This window comes from Onychostruthus taczanowskii, unplaced genomic scaffold (genome assembly GCF_017590055.1).
Source record: "Onychostruthus taczanowskii isolate IOZ18803 unplaced genomic scaffold, ASM1759005v1 scaffold1, whole genome shotgun sequence".
Lineage (NCBI taxonomy): Eukaryota > Metazoa > Chordata > Aves > Passeriformes > Passeridae > Onychostruthus > Onychostruthus taczanowskii.
In genome coordinates this window covers 4196404-4212658 of record NW_024496525.1, presented here as the reverse complement: position 1 = coordinate 4212658, position 16255 = coordinate 4196404, and the positions used below count along the sequence as shown (strand labels likewise).

The 16255-nt window shown below is 39.8% G+C and overlaps 1 protein-coding gene across 9 annotated transcripts in view; it reads right to left on the bottom strand.

The window, feature by feature from the left end:
- Positions 1 to 2737: 2737 nt before the first annotated feature.
- MGA (MAX dimerization protein MGA) overlaps positions 2738 to 16255 on the bottom strand; it is a 57781-nt gene continuing 44263 nt past the window's right edge. For 8 of the 9 annotated variants that reach the window (XM_041404639.1, XM_041404560.1, XM_041405175.1 and 5 more), the window contains 8 exons: positions 14368 to 14492; positions 12960 to 13011; positions 11105 to 11287; positions 10320 to 10431; positions 8570 to 8803; positions 7743 to 7919; positions 7173 to 7325; positions 2738 to 6207 (listed from right to left, as the gene is read on the bottom strand). In XM_041404639.1, coding sequence (XP_041260573.1) covers positions 4910 to 6207; positions 7173 to 7325; positions 7743 to 7919; positions 8570 to 8803; positions 10320 to 10431; positions 11105 to 11287; positions 12960 to 13011; positions 14368 to 14492 — 2334 coding nt within the window. In that variant the 3' untranslated portion in view covers positions 2738 to 4909. The remainder of the gene's footprint in view (positions 6208 to 7172; positions 7326 to 7742; positions 7920 to 8569; positions 8804 to 10319; positions 10432 to 11104; positions 11288 to 12959; positions 13012 to 14367; positions 14493 to 16255) is intronic. The other variant, XM_041405004.1, reaches the window with a different exon arrangement.

Below are 16255 nucleotides of genomic sequence, written 5' to 3'. Positions count from 1 at the left end.
CCTGAACGTTTTTGGATTGCATTTACAGGCTCAAATCTGGCTGTAGCATCAGTTACTGCACAGACTCCCTGTAACTGTATTGTCAACAGAGTTTATTTGTACCACCATCTGCATCTCCCAGAACACGATGAATATGCTGGAAAACACAGATCCCCAGCACAGACTGTTGGCCCCTATTAGAAAGTTCTTTCCATTGCAAGGCTGACTGGATATACTTCATGCTTATATTTCTTTCTATTCCAAGAAGCAACTTTAGCCCTGAAAAAAAGGAGTAAGAGGAGGAGACCTTGTTGAAGGGTTTAATGAGAAATTTCAGAAAATATGTTGACTGCGTCAACCATTTTTATTAATTTTTTCCTGTAAGGTCTGATGTTATGCTTTAAATTAAAATAAATTCTCTGACATGTCTTCTCCAGTCAATTGCTTACCCTCATGTGTAACTCTTCTCCTCGTTGTATTTTCTTTCTCAGGTCTGTAAGACTAACTTCTCATTTGTAGAAATGTACTACATAATGAAAAAAAAATACCACCAAAAAAAAGGGAAAAAACCAAACAAAACCAACCAAACAACAATGACAACAACAAAAAAACAACACAAAAAGCCCCCCAACCAACCAAACCACCAAACAAAAAACCAACCCACACAAAATAACCCCCACTCACTTTCCAATTACTGCATGTGGAAGCCATAGACAGCTATTTGTTATGGGCATTTTATCCATTTCTTTTTAAAAGCATTTCTCCTCTGACACTTCACATAAAGGCAGATCTGCAAACCTGCTCCCATTAGGACAGCTCTTGTGTTCTTCTCTAAAGGACACAAAGGACAAACCCAGGCTTGGGGCTGGGGTAAGGAAATCTAAGCTTTTCTGTGGGCTTCATCTCTCAGCTCTCAGTTCTGTTTCTTTTTGTGCCATGACCAAATGTTAACCCCCCTGGCTTCCTGCTCAGGGTACATCTCGCAGAAAAGAAAGTCCCTTTGGTGCCTTTTCTGCACTCAGCAAGTCAAAATCCCCTCTTACAAGGGATGACATTTCCTGCATACTGCTAAGACTGAAGGGAGAGGTCTCTCTTATCTGATCCCTTGAACCAAAACCAGTGTTTGCGCTGCCAAAGCTCGTGCCTCAAAGCATTCATGTAGCACTTGAATGTTGGTGACATGTGGCAATGGCACGTGTCACCAACAGCCCACCACCACGTCATCTCTGCTCCCCCTCTCTCCCTGTAACAAACTTGCAGAGCCAGTTTCTAGTTGAACTTGATTGGTTTATTTTAGTTTTACACTTTGTCCCTCACATACAGTTAAGAGTCTTGTACTGTTAGATTTCTACAAAAATATCAATTTTTCAAAAGCAAAAAAAGGGAAAGATATATTTTAATATATAAAAGGAAAAAAGCTAAATCTGACATTTCATTATATTCTTAAAAACATTCCAGTCTATTTACAGATGTGTAAAAAAACAAAGAAAATCTCCAGGTGTCTTGGTCAAGCAAGAACGTGCGCCTTGCAGGGGTTTCCTTGTTTCTCCTGTTTCCAGAATCTTCTCATAAAGTGTTATATTCTATGATTATTGCCTCAAATGACAGCATATGTAACTTTTAAAATGTTTGGGAGCTTAAGGGAAGAGCAAGGAGTCAGCATTTAAATTCATAGCAAAATAATGTGCTGCAGATACAAGACAGTGAAACGAGCAAAACCCAAGAGCATTTCAAACGTGCTTTGTTGGCTGGTAGAACCCATCAAAGATCTTCCTCAGAACCACACCAAATGCCACCTTTTACAGCCAGGCTGGGGGGCTGTTCTTAGTTAATTTTCTAGTAACATTTAGGGACCAAAAGGTTTTGCTGTCATCTTGACATCATTACATTTTTACTGCAGTAATTTTTTTTTTCTGCCCAGTGTCAAACAGTAAATTCACATACAGAAATTTTATACTCCCCGATAATAAACAGAACATCCTGAAAAGTACATTATTTCTTTTAGATCACGTGTGATCGGTTATCATGTTACAGCCTCTCTGTCCCACAGAGAACACACAGTTCTGTGTGCTAATTAAAACTGGCTGTTGGAACCATGAAAAAGTGAGGTGCAGAAACAAGGGTTAGTGATTAGGAATTTAAAAGTGATCACAGCACAAGTCTTGCTGCTGTTTCTCACACAGGAGGAATGAAATCTACTGGAAAAACAAATTACTACAAGTTAAAACAATAAGCAACCTCAGCCTATTAGAAATAGTCAGAACCAGATTCCCAGGTAAATAAACTTGAGTCTGATGTAGTGCTAGTAAAGTAATTTAGTTACTCCAGATTTCTACTAGTTTAAAATAAGGTTTAAATCCTTAATGAGAAGAAACATTGTTTCCACTAGTTTAAAATAAGGTTTAAATCCTTAATGAGAAGAAACATTGTTTCCACTAGTTTAAAATAAGGTTTAAATCCTTAATGAGAAGCAGCATTTTTTTCTACTAGTTTAAAATAAGGTTAAAATCATTAATAAGAAGCAACATGTTTCTACTAGTTTAAAATAAGGTTAAAATCATTAATAAGAAGCAACATGTTTCTACTAGTTTAAAATAAGGTTAAAATCATTAATAAGAAGCAACATGTTTCTACTAGTTTAAAATAAGGTTAAAATCATTAATAAGAAGCAACATGTTTCTACTAGTTTAAAATAAGGTTAAAATCATTAATAAGAAGCAACATGTTTCTACTAGTTTAAAATAAGGTTAAAATCATTAATAAGAAGCAACATGTTTCTACTAGTTTAAAATAAGGTTAAAATCCTCAAAAAGAAGCAACATAGCAACATCTGTCTAATTACTTACTGGGACTGTAAATCCCCTTTCCTAAGGCATTAAGTGACAACTGTAACACCCTGCAGGACTCTCATAATGACCTAAACTCTCTTTTTCAAATCACTAATACTAGACTTGTATGAAATATTAAAATAGTAAATATGCAAAAGGCAAAAGAGTTGTATGTAACTATTTTAAAACACAGTTTAGAATGCCCAGGTGAAAAATCTTTTTTAATGTAGTCTCTGGAGTAACTTTACACACACTGAGCTTGAAGGGCTTCTCTCCTCTGTGGCATAAAATAAATAATGAAAATGCTGAGGAAACACCCAAGGTATGTTCATTCCCTGATGGATCTAACCTAGACATGGATCCAGAAGATGCAGCGTACCGAACAGGGCTATGGTTGTACAAACAGTGCTCCCTCACTGTGGCAGAACATCGCTCGCAACACCTGCACAACCTCAGTGCTGGAAGGATGAAATTCCTGGATTACTGCACCAACAAAGATGGGCAATTTGGATGGCAGGGGGTAATCCCAGCTGCTGTTGCTGGAACAGTTAAAACATGGAATTACATTCCTAAACATAAAACAAAATGCACCGTCGGAATTCTGTATGGTTTTCAATTTTCACGGCAACATTTTTTACCTTTTTGGAACAGTTAAGAAGCCCCCCAAGCGCACCGTAACTTATATTTACAAACTTGATAGGAAAAGATTGTGTATACTCATTAACAAATCATCTCTCCGAGGCTGAAAACTTCATTTGTCAAGAAAACTATGAAAACAGAAATTGTGTACAAAAATATAAATATCTTTACAGTCTGCAGGCCCGTCACAGTTCAACAGCTGAACAGTGAAGAGCATCTACAGGTTATTGAGTAAGCAGTGGCAGAGAAGAATAAAAAATACATCTTGTGATTCAATACTGCCCTATTTCCCTGGTAATGAGCATTTTTGTTGACTTTTTTGCTATACACAGCTTGTGCAAATGCAGTGAGAAACCTCTGAGTACCTTTCCTGAATTTATAAAGAAATGAAAGGTTTGGAAAGCTATACACATATTTTCATATTTACACTCACATGTACACCTCGCTCACTTATGCCAGGCTACAAGACTCCTGAAAGCATTCTGTGTTTTCATAAAGCAATACTTGGTGTGAACATTCCCAGCCACCACATACATCTTGAAAAATGACAGAAGGAAATAAAATAGGACCTGGGAAAACACTCAAGCTACTTCAGCAATGTATTTAATGACGTAGCAATAGGGTGGCCACATTTTCTTTCAACTCTCTGCAATTTTTCCTTACAGATGTCCTAAGCATCAAAAGGGGAAGTATTTGTGTGGGGGCAGGAGGTGAGAGTGATGACAGTATTATTAAAGTTAACATACTGTCCTCCATCTAATTACATTGGGAAATGTGGAGATGTGTTTTTCTTCCCCAGCAGTGAGAGTTATAAGTGTTTATTAAAATGTTCTGTGCATAAGCTCTTAAAAAGTCTCTGCTAGAGAACTATCTAGCACCAAAGAAAAAACCTTTTCATTTCAGCCCTCTGCAGTCTCAGATTTCCCTTCTGCTGCTCTAGGTATCAACTTTGAGAGTAACTACAACCTGATTTCTGCATATTTATCATATTCTGCAAATATTAAAACAAGCAAATATGAACAATGCCATTTCTGCATAGATAATTTGCCTGGTACAAAAACAGATAATCCAATTTAATTTTTTTTCCCAACAACACAGCTGCCTCCCTGCTGGGGAGAGAAAACAAATCTCTTTCAACAGCTTCAGTTTCTCAGTCCCTCGATAACTATTCCTGTGAAGAACCCAATTTTGGAAGGATACCATGTGCCCAGCAATGGTTACAGATCATCTCTGTTGTCTTGAGAAGGGGAAGGAGAACACCCAGAACACAACAGTGAGGTAAAAGTAGATCAACATGCTTGAAGTTTCCTAACACTTACTTGACAATTTGGGGCCTGCCCCTCAGATGAACACAGCACTGATGCTATGCAGAAAACAAGTGTTGCAGACAATGGAGGCTGCTGAACAATGACACTGGCCACTACTCTAGATCTCTCTTCCAGTCTGATAAAAAACATCTGCACTTATTTGCCTGCTGAACTTGAAGGCAAGGTCCCAGTAGTATTCAACTTCGCAACCAGAGGTGCTAATGCGGGCATTTTGTTATCCTGTCCTTCTTGAAGAGTGGCAGGTAATGAATTTTTTACCCCACTAGGAGCCAGTTTTGCAACTATAGGTGCCAGTAAAGGCATCACTTTATTACTCTGCCCCTCTGAGTCCACCGGCAGACTTGCCACTTTTAAACCAAGTGGTGCCAGCTTCGGCATGGGCCTCCACGACTTGTCAGCAGTACCGGCTTCTGGATTAGTCTTCATCTGCAAAACTGGCGGAGTCACGTTAGCGGCATCTGACAAGGTTGTTACTGTTTTGCCATTCCCACCACCGGTTACAGACAGATTGGAAAGCGGATTCTTCATTTCAGTACCTATCACTATCTTTAAGACATCTGCCTCAGATGAAGGCTCCCCAGAGTTCTTGTCCCCATCACTAAGGTCATCATCTTCCAGGTGCAGCAGGAGGGGGCTTAAAGAGCCACCACCTCCTGGAACTTCAGAAAGGTCCTTAAAACTGCCTCCCAAATGGCCAAACTCGAAGGAAGAGTCATCTGCAACGGAGAGATCACTGGCTGTTCCCCGACGAGCTTCTGCATCTTTATGAGAGAAATCCGACCTGAGGGAACCAGGCAGCTCAGACATGGCTGAGGCATCATCGTTCAGCTGCTGGTTGAGGAAGGCGATCTCATTGAGCAGCGAAGTGAGGGTTTCATCGGTGTCATCGCCCTCCTCGATGCTGCTCAGTATCTCACTTGTATCCAGGTCTGCTTCCTCCATTGCAGAAGCCACTTTCCTCAATTCCATTTCTATCCTGGAATCTTTGATGTGCAGCTTGCGGAATGACAATTCTTTGGATTTTAATCTTTCCCCTCCAGAATCACCATCTTTCCTCCTGGTTTGGCTTCCTACAAACTCACCAACGCAGAGTTTTTTGCTGAAGGACTCTGGAGGTTCTTTTGTACATGACACGTTCCAGAGCTGTGGAAGGACATCTTTATTTTCAAAGAAAACTTTCTTTGGACCTGTGGTATTTCCTCCATCTCCACCACTGCCTCCAAGACATGGTTTGGCTTTTTCTTCTGAAAGAATGTTGTCACTATTCGTAGTTTCAGGGGGTGCTACAGCCAAGGATTGCTCAGAAGCTGGAGTCCCTGCAGCTGCTGTTGCATTAGAATTTTTGTTTCGGTTCAGGTTTAGATTCATGCCTGCTTCAGCAGCCAGTGATGTTACATTAACAATCTTTGGCATCATAAACGAATCTTCGCTTTCTGCAAAACCACACAAAGCAGCATCCATTAGGGTATGTGTTAACTGCAAGGTAATTCCTAAGTAAGTGTAATTAGCTCACTTTCAGGTCTTCCTCAAGCAAACTGCAATTTAGACTGATTACACAGCTCTGCTCAACTGAAGCTTTAACACACCAATAGCTTAATTTTCAACTTGTAGAACAACAGCAAGCTCCAGTGCAACCACCTGCAATGCTTACAGTTCAGATGGTGATGCACAAGGCAAACAAAATGAGAATTTTCTCTCTTACTGGTTTTTTATGCTTTGTTTTTATGATCACATCTTGCAGTTATGGTTTTGTGCACAACAGAGACATTCCAGGACTAAATGATTACCTATTTTCTGCCTCCTAGCTGTTCCCTGTTAATAGCACTCAGATTTTCCCAACCCTAAATCTGAAGTAAACTTTCCTTTTTCATTATGACTGAACGACTACAAGGAAGCAGAAAGTGAGTGGCTTGCTTTCAGCACAACAGATGGCAAGCAGAACCCTGCTGGCAGGAACCACCCCACACCTAGATCCAATGTACAGCATGAGGCCCTGAAAAACAGCCCTCCCATGGGCAGCAGAGCTGGCAGGGTATGGGAAGGGGCTGTGCCACAGTAAGAGTCTCGATGTTACAGGCAAAGATTTTCAGCAGCCCCACCATCACTCTGAACTGAAGCTTCCCCAGGAGGATGCATTACACCACAGACACATCCCAGTATCTATTTATCCTGACCTTCCTGATGGCAAGCAGGCTCAGTGAGATGAAGGAAAGTTAAAAAGCTCCAATCCATAATCTCCTAGTAAACTGTTCAAAACATTTAATCATGATTTTCTTTGAATACCCAGAAAATAACACTTATAATTACTCCCTAGAGAGAAAACAATTTACCTTCAGCTTTGCAAGGATCATGTTCCCTGCATGCAAGCACAAAGATCCATGAAAAACAAAGATCATACCTGAGTGGGGTGGTGTAGTTGATACCACTGTTGAGGGTGCTGGATTCCCAGCAACAGTTGACAGTGTAATAGGAATGGTAGAGTTAGTAAGGATTCCTTTTACTTGGACAGGAACTGTTGATCCTGGCAGCTGAATCATCACAGAAGTAACACCTATCCAAGAAAAGCGAAACGGGATGAAGTGGAAACAAAAGCCTTTCAGATACTCAGATACAGTACTTTCATACACTTCAGATACTCCTGGAAAACAGGAGCAGTGCACTTCAAGGCAAGACTTCAATAACATCTTAAAGTATTAAAAACAGAAATGCAGAGTGGTTACGTGATTAGGAATTCTTCCTATGTTTCCCTAATTTCTGAATAGCAAAATTTTAACACATTTTACTAACCTGTTGATAAACTGATAGCTTGAGTTAATGACACGTAATCTCTCTTATCAGCGCCAAGTTCTACCTCAGCCAAGTTTTAAAAAAATCCAAAATATTAAAGCAAAATTTACTAACTTCATAAACTGTGCTGCAGATCTATGAACAGCGTTATACTGATTACTATCATCCCATGTGATCCTACCTGGCTGTGTTGTCATGGCAGTACCAACCCCTCGAGGCTTTAGCTCAGCCTGCAGCAGCGTGGAAGGAACAGCTGCCACCTGCCCTGGGACCAGGGGGCTCTTCAGCGTAAGCACCTGCCCCTGCGGAGTCATCACTACGCTTGCGGCCGTGAGTGTGAGAGAGGCTGAGGAGTCCTCTGCAAGAAAAGAGGTAAGTAAAACACTCATTTATTCTGGCACATCACCCTGCAAGCCAGGATTAGGTACAGCTCTGCAAGGGGCCATTCTTTTGTTCCTTCCTACATATATGACGTGAAGGTCTCCACAAATGTTGAACGCTTCTCTACAAATTCCCAGCTACAGAAAAAAACTCTCCAACGTCTGACAACTCTGCCATTTAATTTAAGAGCAAACTTCCACCATGTTGAGAGCCAGCATTTTGAGAAGGGAGGTTTTAAAGAGTCTGTTGTAGCAATCCCAGCATTCTGGGGGGTTGAACTTCAGGTTTTGAGTCAGCAGAAAAAGAACCACCTTCAACTCTTACAAATTACTGCTGGATTGCAGTGAAACTCCCTGAAATTAAAGGACAACTTACTAAGAATTTACTTCCCATCATTCTGAAACTCTGAAGTCATGTTCACCTGAAGACCTCAGTCGTACTGGTCTCATCCTTACTGAAAGCAAGTGGTTTCCACACCTATCATATGGACATTTCCCGGTCCTATGCACAATTCTGTTTCAGGAGTGAGGCTGCCTGCACAAGCCAGCTGGCATTTTGCCTTCCCACAGGGTGCAGCTTCAATGGCTGTCTCCCCTTGATGCAGGACGTGCACCACTTGCAGCCCACCTGTGGCCCGGATTCCTCTCCTGGCAAGGATCAGTGGCTTGCCCCTTCTGTTTGTCATCGCTATCGGGGTTGGCTCTCTGGGGGCAGCAGAGGATCCTTCCTGCTGGCTGCTAGCAGTGGAGGGTGCAGCTGATTTCTGTGGCTCAGGTTCTTTCTTCTTTTTTTGTGCTTCTATTGCTTTTTGTTTAGCATAAATATATTCCAGCTTCTTCAGGACCACCTCTTCTGTCTTTCCTACAGAAAAATTATCAGATAGTCAGCCTACTTTCAAATACTCTTTCCAAAACTAAAATGCTGAAGATAGAACTAATAATGTGTTAAGATGACATTATTAAATTACTATAAAACAGATAACCACCATCCCCACCAAGTAAATAGTATACTTAGTATCAGAGTGAAGCAATTATCCATTTATTCAAATTTTTTTTTCCCTTCAGAAACATCCACACATTTTAGAATTTATCTGCCACTTTGATAAGCAGAAATTAGCCTGGACAAGCACAAGTTCTTGCTGAACAAGAACTAGTAGAAAATACCCACAGCTATAAAAAAATCCTGCCACATCTCCTAACGATAAACATGTGACTACTGGATAAAATGTTACCTCTACATGGAATGAAATTTCTTGGACTAATGGACCCTGTTACTCAAATGACATTTGAATGTAAACTCACATACAGTTTATCATTGTCATGAAAATTCTAGCCTTGGATAAACACACAGATTTCATAAATAATTTGTTTTCTGCATATATACACAATTTTATATGATCCAAGTTCAAGTGACTGTACTAGCTTGTTTTCTGCTTAGTGTTTATAGTCTAACATCATGGTACATCTTTAACTAATTGTCCTGAGACAGGACTTTTTCCTCACAAAATCTCAGGTCTCACTAGGAATGCAAAAGATCAGATAACTACTTTGTGAAGTTATTTGCTTTCATTCTCTGCTCAAAAGGACTCTCATACACTTCTAGATTACTAGACTTCACTACAACACCTTTCAATTTATAAATCAAATACCTTATATATGCATGAATGGATTAATGTAAATACAAAAGATTTAAGCATCTTTCATTTCTACTTTACAAGTATTTCGCTGTTTATAGTCCCAGACTGCAAGATTAGAATAATATTTTGTTTGATCACACATTTTGACACTGGTTGAAAATGTGTCACAGCTTTCCTACCCTTCCAAATGGCACAGAAAGACATATTAAGTACAAGATGTAATGTCTGGATGAGCAGCAGCTATAATCTACTTCAGTTTTTTGTTCTGTGTACAGAGCTGACACGTTCTAGCCCATAGGAGCACTGGTTCTTGGGAAAGCAGGACAAGGAGTCATTTGCAAAGCTCTGCAAGGAGTTGGAGGTTTCAGTACTGACCAGAGAGCTGTGTGTGACTGTGAAGGGCTGAGCAGAAATGGCATTTCAGGAAGTGACCAGTGACAGAATGAAGTAACACCATCACCATCACCCAACCTTTCCAAAGGAACCCAAGCCCATGGCTCCCAGCAGAGTGTTCCACACTTCCTTTAGGCATGAAGGAGAACAAAAGCCATTTCTACCAGCATGATGAGCCTATCACTGAGTCACAGCTTAGCACAACTTTGTTTGGTATCACAAGTCTGAATTTTATGCGAACCAATGACACACCTGGATCCACCAATTAGTCCACACATTCTCCCTCCTAAAAGCCTTTTCCTTCATCTTTCATTATTACAGCTAGTTTGCATCCAAAACCAGTCTCACCTGAAAGCGTGGATACTTTTCGGATCAGACCATCTCGTTTGCGTGTCAGTAACGTCTTCTGTCCAATAAACTTATCTGCCTGATCTGTCAGTCCTTGGATTTCCTCAAAGGCCTAAAATAGTATCAGGGAACTGATTTATAAACCAGTGATACACAAATAATTTTCTTTCCCAGAAACCTTTACAAAATTTATTTTCAAATTTCTGTAATCTTGAGAAAATAGGATTGAGAGATAGCATGTGAAGTACCATGAATGCCAGCTTTCCCTAAACGCTGGTTGAAGAGTGATTAACATCTTGTTTGTCCTTCTTCCAAAGGTCAGCCATTTTTAGGAAAAACCCCAAACTTTTATCTTCCAGTTTCTAGCTACAGTAGATAAGCATAATTACATATCTACCACTCTTGTTTAGTTTCCTGTCATTTACATCTTTATAATTAAGCTTTTAATGTCTGTATAAATGCCTTCTCAAGCATTAAAAAAGTAATTGATTTAATGGATTAAAAAATTTCCTTATGTACACAGTAAACCACTAAATAATTCAGACATAACATTTCACGATTCAGGAAGAATATGAGGGGAGGCCCAATCCAAAAACATATGTTCATGTCATCAAGATTATGCTTTTTGGAATACAGACTCTTTCAGGTATTGTTTTGTTCTAGAGAGTCCAGCAGAGATGACAGAAGTCCCCTCTACACTGGGACTCACCTGAAGAGTTCATACTAGCATAATTACTGTCCAGATTAAATTATTCTCCTCCTCACTTAAGCTCCAAAATACCTACCTGCTTGAGAATGTAGCATTTGGAGACCTTGGGAAGGTTCAGTAGCCCCAAAACTTTCTTCAGCTTGTCAAAGAGACCTCTCATTTCATTACGTCGCCGACGCTCGTTTGCCGTGTGTGTCTGGCGGTAATGAGCAAAGGCTTCAGCCTGGGACTTCAGCTTTCTTTTCCAGGTCTGATGCTTCTGCAGGAGGAGCAACCAGATTGACCAGTTTAAGTAAAGAAGGCAATGTAATGGCAGGCAATGTTCAAATGCACATGAGATTTACAGCCTTTCTACAGACACCTGAAGATTCCACGTCATGCTATCCGGCTACTAAATCTTCCTGAAAGTTCAGAATCAGAAGGACACACAGTAAGAAATGAAATGGTGACCAAAGAAGAGACCAACATAATCATATCAACCCTAACAGAAAAGAGCATGAGTCCTTCCAGTTCATAAGCTTGTATTTTTTACAACACAAGGCTACTTAGATAAAATCACAACATTACAACAAAATCACGTATGTTCGAGCCAAGTATTTTTTGTTTGCTTGTCAAGAAAGTCTACTAATGAATGAAATAATTACATCAAATACAGGGGACTTGAATCTTTCCCTGGAGTTAAACTAGTTTGATTTCCATTTTCTTTCATAGCTTCATTATGGGTTGGTGCCAAAGAGATACTGTAAGTCAGAATGTGAAAGATGGTATTGACATTTATCACCCCAGACATCCACCAACACACAGAATGCAGCCAAGAGCCTCTGGTTTTGAATTTATTTAAGTTTCTAAAACAACTGCCAGACAATAAGAAAAATTACTGATCTCCACAGATTCAAAAGTTTTTTATCTCATCATTACTCTTCCAGGTTTTGTACAGCTATGCTATTTATTTAATAGGGAAGTAATTAACACAGTTTTTTGGATAATTTTAGGTCTGCTTCAAACCCCAGAGCATGAGCGGAAAGACTCTCAGATTCAGTGATACTATTTCTGAGCCTGCTGGACTAGGAGGAATCTGAAGATTTGTCTCCCAAAATCTGGCTCTTGAGAGCCATTTTGCTCTCACATGCAGACTTGAGCACAGTACAGCTGCAACGCTCCCGTGTTGGCCATGGGTTCCTGTCAAGGGAGGGCCTTACAACCTAAATTCGAGGGCAGAGAGGAGGACACATGGAAAAGGTGAGGCACACAGAGCATCCTGGACCCCATCCAGGGGTCTCAGGCAAAGGCATACATCCCATCCTGCTGTAGCTAAGAAATACACCAGTTTCCAACTGCACTCAAGGCCCCATCCCACCACAGAAGGAAACCCTAGAGCTGACGTCAAGTGTATCACAGAAAGTTATGGACAGAGAAACTGGCTTCAGAGCCACCCACCCAAAAATACAGCACAAGATTCTGAAGGACTGCAGTGAGTTTTGGTTTGAAAGGATTCTGTGATATCTTTAACTTGCCTAAACATATATATATTCAAACTTCCGTTTTTAGAAATCCTTCATCCAGTGCTGTGCCTCTGTAATTCTACATTCTTCGCCAACACATGAACATTTTACCCATTTATTATTTTAAGCGTGCTGTAAAAATTATTCATGCCAAGAATACAAAACCTAAGCAAACGCAGCCATAAATAAAAGGCAGATCTTCCTCCAATAGCTAAAGCTGAATCTGAAACCCACTGATGCCAGCACCAGCCCTTTTGCCTTAAGGAAATTTGGACTGAGCAATTCCCCCCCCAGCACATTCGGTTTCCTGCATTTAATCACAAGTATCTGCAAGGCAGATGAATCATATTAAGAGCTGCATGTGAGATGAAAGTTTATCTTTAAAATGGAGGTGTGATACTAAAAGGAAAGAGGAGAGCAAACATATACCTTTGAATGTTTTTCTGATAATGTTTCATCCGAAGAATTAGGAGGATGGTATCTGGAAGAAAGGCAAAAAGTTTTTCCCAATGCTACTCGTCTCATACACTCTATCCTCATTAACTACATCCCAACAGTCTAGAATTGCTCATTTTTATGCCTTGAAATTAACTTTTCTTGTGTAACTGCCTAAAAGCAGGATACTCTTGAGTTTTCTCAAGAAAGTGAGCTCTTATCTCTAATGCCATCATCCTGGAAATAACTGAACTGTTCTGAAAGCTGTGAAATTATCTCAGAGTGGAAAAGACAAACTATTTCACTATATGACAAAAAGAATAAATTCAGCTTGTGACTGTTAGCTGCACAAAGTATCTTTTTAAATTATGTTTTGGTTCTCTTTTCAATAAACACAGATTTAATATAGATGGCAGAGCAATTCCTCCCCCACCAAGAAACACCAACCAAAATCCTCACATTTATTACTATCCTAATATATAATAACAGCAGCTTCCTCATATCTCAGGAGCTGCAACAAAACAAAGAAAACATACATTTGAAAATTATTTTTTGCAAAACATAACATCTCTTTTTCTCTCTCACTGAAAAACCTTCAAAATTTAAAGCAAAGTCATCACCTTAGGATAAAAGTTGAGCTGTTGTCCTTAAAGGGGAGGAAAAAAGAGGTAACTATCTGGTAGACATATAATAGCACCAGACAGTTTTTTCAAAGTTTCTAAAAATAAAATCTTCAAGCAAAAATAATGACAGATGCAATGTTCCTCATTTTTTTGTTTGATGCAACTGAGAAACAGCCACAACTGTCATTACATTCCTCCAGTAAGCCATATTTTTATTTTGCCTTTGTCATTATAAATGCAAAGGCAGCAACAGTAACAAAAAAAAAAAAAAAAACAAGCAAAAAAATTAAGCCAAGCTATCCAACCATGGCAGACTATATGTCAATAAGAAAATACTTTCTTTGCTGGGGCAATGGTCCCAAAGACAAAGCTTCATTTTCAGTGTCAGGGATTGACCTAATGACTGTTCCTGCCCAGAAGTCCACCAGGAAGAATAAACACAGCTTACAAAACCACATGTAAAACAAAGACAACCCTGCTAATTTTCACTTTGCAGGAAGGGAGGCTATTCACTCAATAATTTTACATTACAAGATACATCCCCATAAATGAATTAATCAGAGGGGAAAAACAAAAAGGCTAAGCCACCTTGATACTACTCTTAGTGCTGCCAGCACCATCCTCACAGACACTGGGAAGCACCAGTGCTGAGGAAGGCACGGCAGAAGCCTGGCTTTATCTTGCCATCACATGACACCTGATGTTTAATGGGATCACTCCACGCCAGCCCAGCAGCAGGATACACAGGGGATACACAGGTGCTCTCCAGGGGTGCTTACTTCGGGTCGGAGGGTTCGATATGAGCAGCTGTGGCCTTCAGACGGGCAATGTTAATCTTCTCTGAAAGCTCCTCCACGGTCTCAATGTCCACCTGCTCGTCATCCTCTCTGTATTCACACGCATCCTGGAACAGGTTTTGTTTTGGTTTTTTAAAACGAGTATCTACTCAGCAACAGCGCTCAGGCCAAAACAGTTTCACTTCAGTCTCAAATGAGATTACATGACAACATTTAGAACTATCAAGGAATCCACATCTCCAGCTACACTGGCCAGTAAACAGTGCTAAGCAGGGGGTTACTTTAACTGTCACCTCCAGGAATTCCTCACACCAGCAACTCTGTAAAATGTGTTTTGGTAAGGGCAGAACCCATCTCTGTCCTTAATGTTCTTATTACGGCTGAGACAAAAGCTTTCACAAGGCAGAATTTTCCTGCCTCCATTTTCAAGTAAGATTAAACTGCCTTTACAACCTAATACCATAGACTCTTGCTAATTGACTTCTTTTACAGAATTTGAAATAGCTATCATCTTAGTAATGGTCTCTCATACCTAAGACAGCAAAAGTCACGATGTCATACAGTCAGGCTTCTTTGGATCACATAGTAAACTGCTTACATGATGAAGAGTAAGACTTTGGCTCTTTCCAAAATGCTGCCCAATCATTTTATGTATTTATTATATTCTGAAGAGTATGTTTTCTCCATGCTCGCCTGACCAAGAAAACTTGCTATTTTGTGAAGAGAGAGACAAGGAACAACTGCAGTTCTGTAGCAACCAAAAGAGTAAAATATCAATCTTGTGGCCATCTGTAAGTCCAGGTGATACCCATCTCACAAGAAAACATACCTATTCAACCAATTGTTTTGTATTACAGTTTTTAGTGAAGTTTTTTACATTATAATCTTTGGTCTGATTACAACAAAGAACAAAGAACTCTTTCTCCTCAAGCAAGAAAATGTAATTACACTTCTATTCTCTACTCTATTTCACCCAGTTCCCTGAACCACCCTGACTAAACAAAAACTATTCAAAGAAAGATACTATTTAAATAACAGAACTACTGAACAGATACTGCTATTATGTTGAAAATACTGCATGTACAACGTTGCCACTAGGGGCAACATTGATCTATTTCTTTATACAAACAGCACTTCACTCTTGCCTGCTCTTCTGGGTCATTCACAAATCCATCTTGATGCTGAAAAAAGTCTCCTGATACTTTCTCTAAGCTTTTCCACTTTATACAGTACCGGTCCTGTGACTCTTACATGCAAGAGATGGATACTGGTCAGGCAGGGTAGTTCAAAAAAGATGCTCAAATGCAGAGATAAAAAGGAAAAGCACCCCAGGAAATTAGTTTACCATAGAAACACTGCTGTCATAAGGTTTTCCAGTGCTGGTGAGTTATACTGGGCTAATCAAAGGGTTAATAGCAATTTTCCAGGCTAGAGCTGCTCTAGAATTGCAACAGTCTGTACACTATCATATTAGAAAAATGGTATTCAAAACCCAGTATGTGGTATCTTTTTCATGAAAGAAGGACAAAAAAACCCCCCAAAAAAACAGAAGTAGAGAACTCCATTGTCCACCAAGAACTTAACATTTTAAGTTTACACATTCGGAATGTGGGCATATGAAAAACAGAAGTAATTAATTTTTTGATTCTTGAATTCCTAGCAACAGGAAAATATCACAGTCAAAGATCATCAGAAGTAAGCAGTTCTGACGTTAAGAACAGCTGTTCCTATAGAAGTACTGTCCACCTGCCACAGGCTGAACCTTTTCCATAGCCCAGCATGATTCTTGAAGATGCTTGTGGAAGCCCTGCCTTTCTAGCATCACTCAATCCATGCTACTTTCAGTCTTTCCAAACGACTTCCTGTAGTT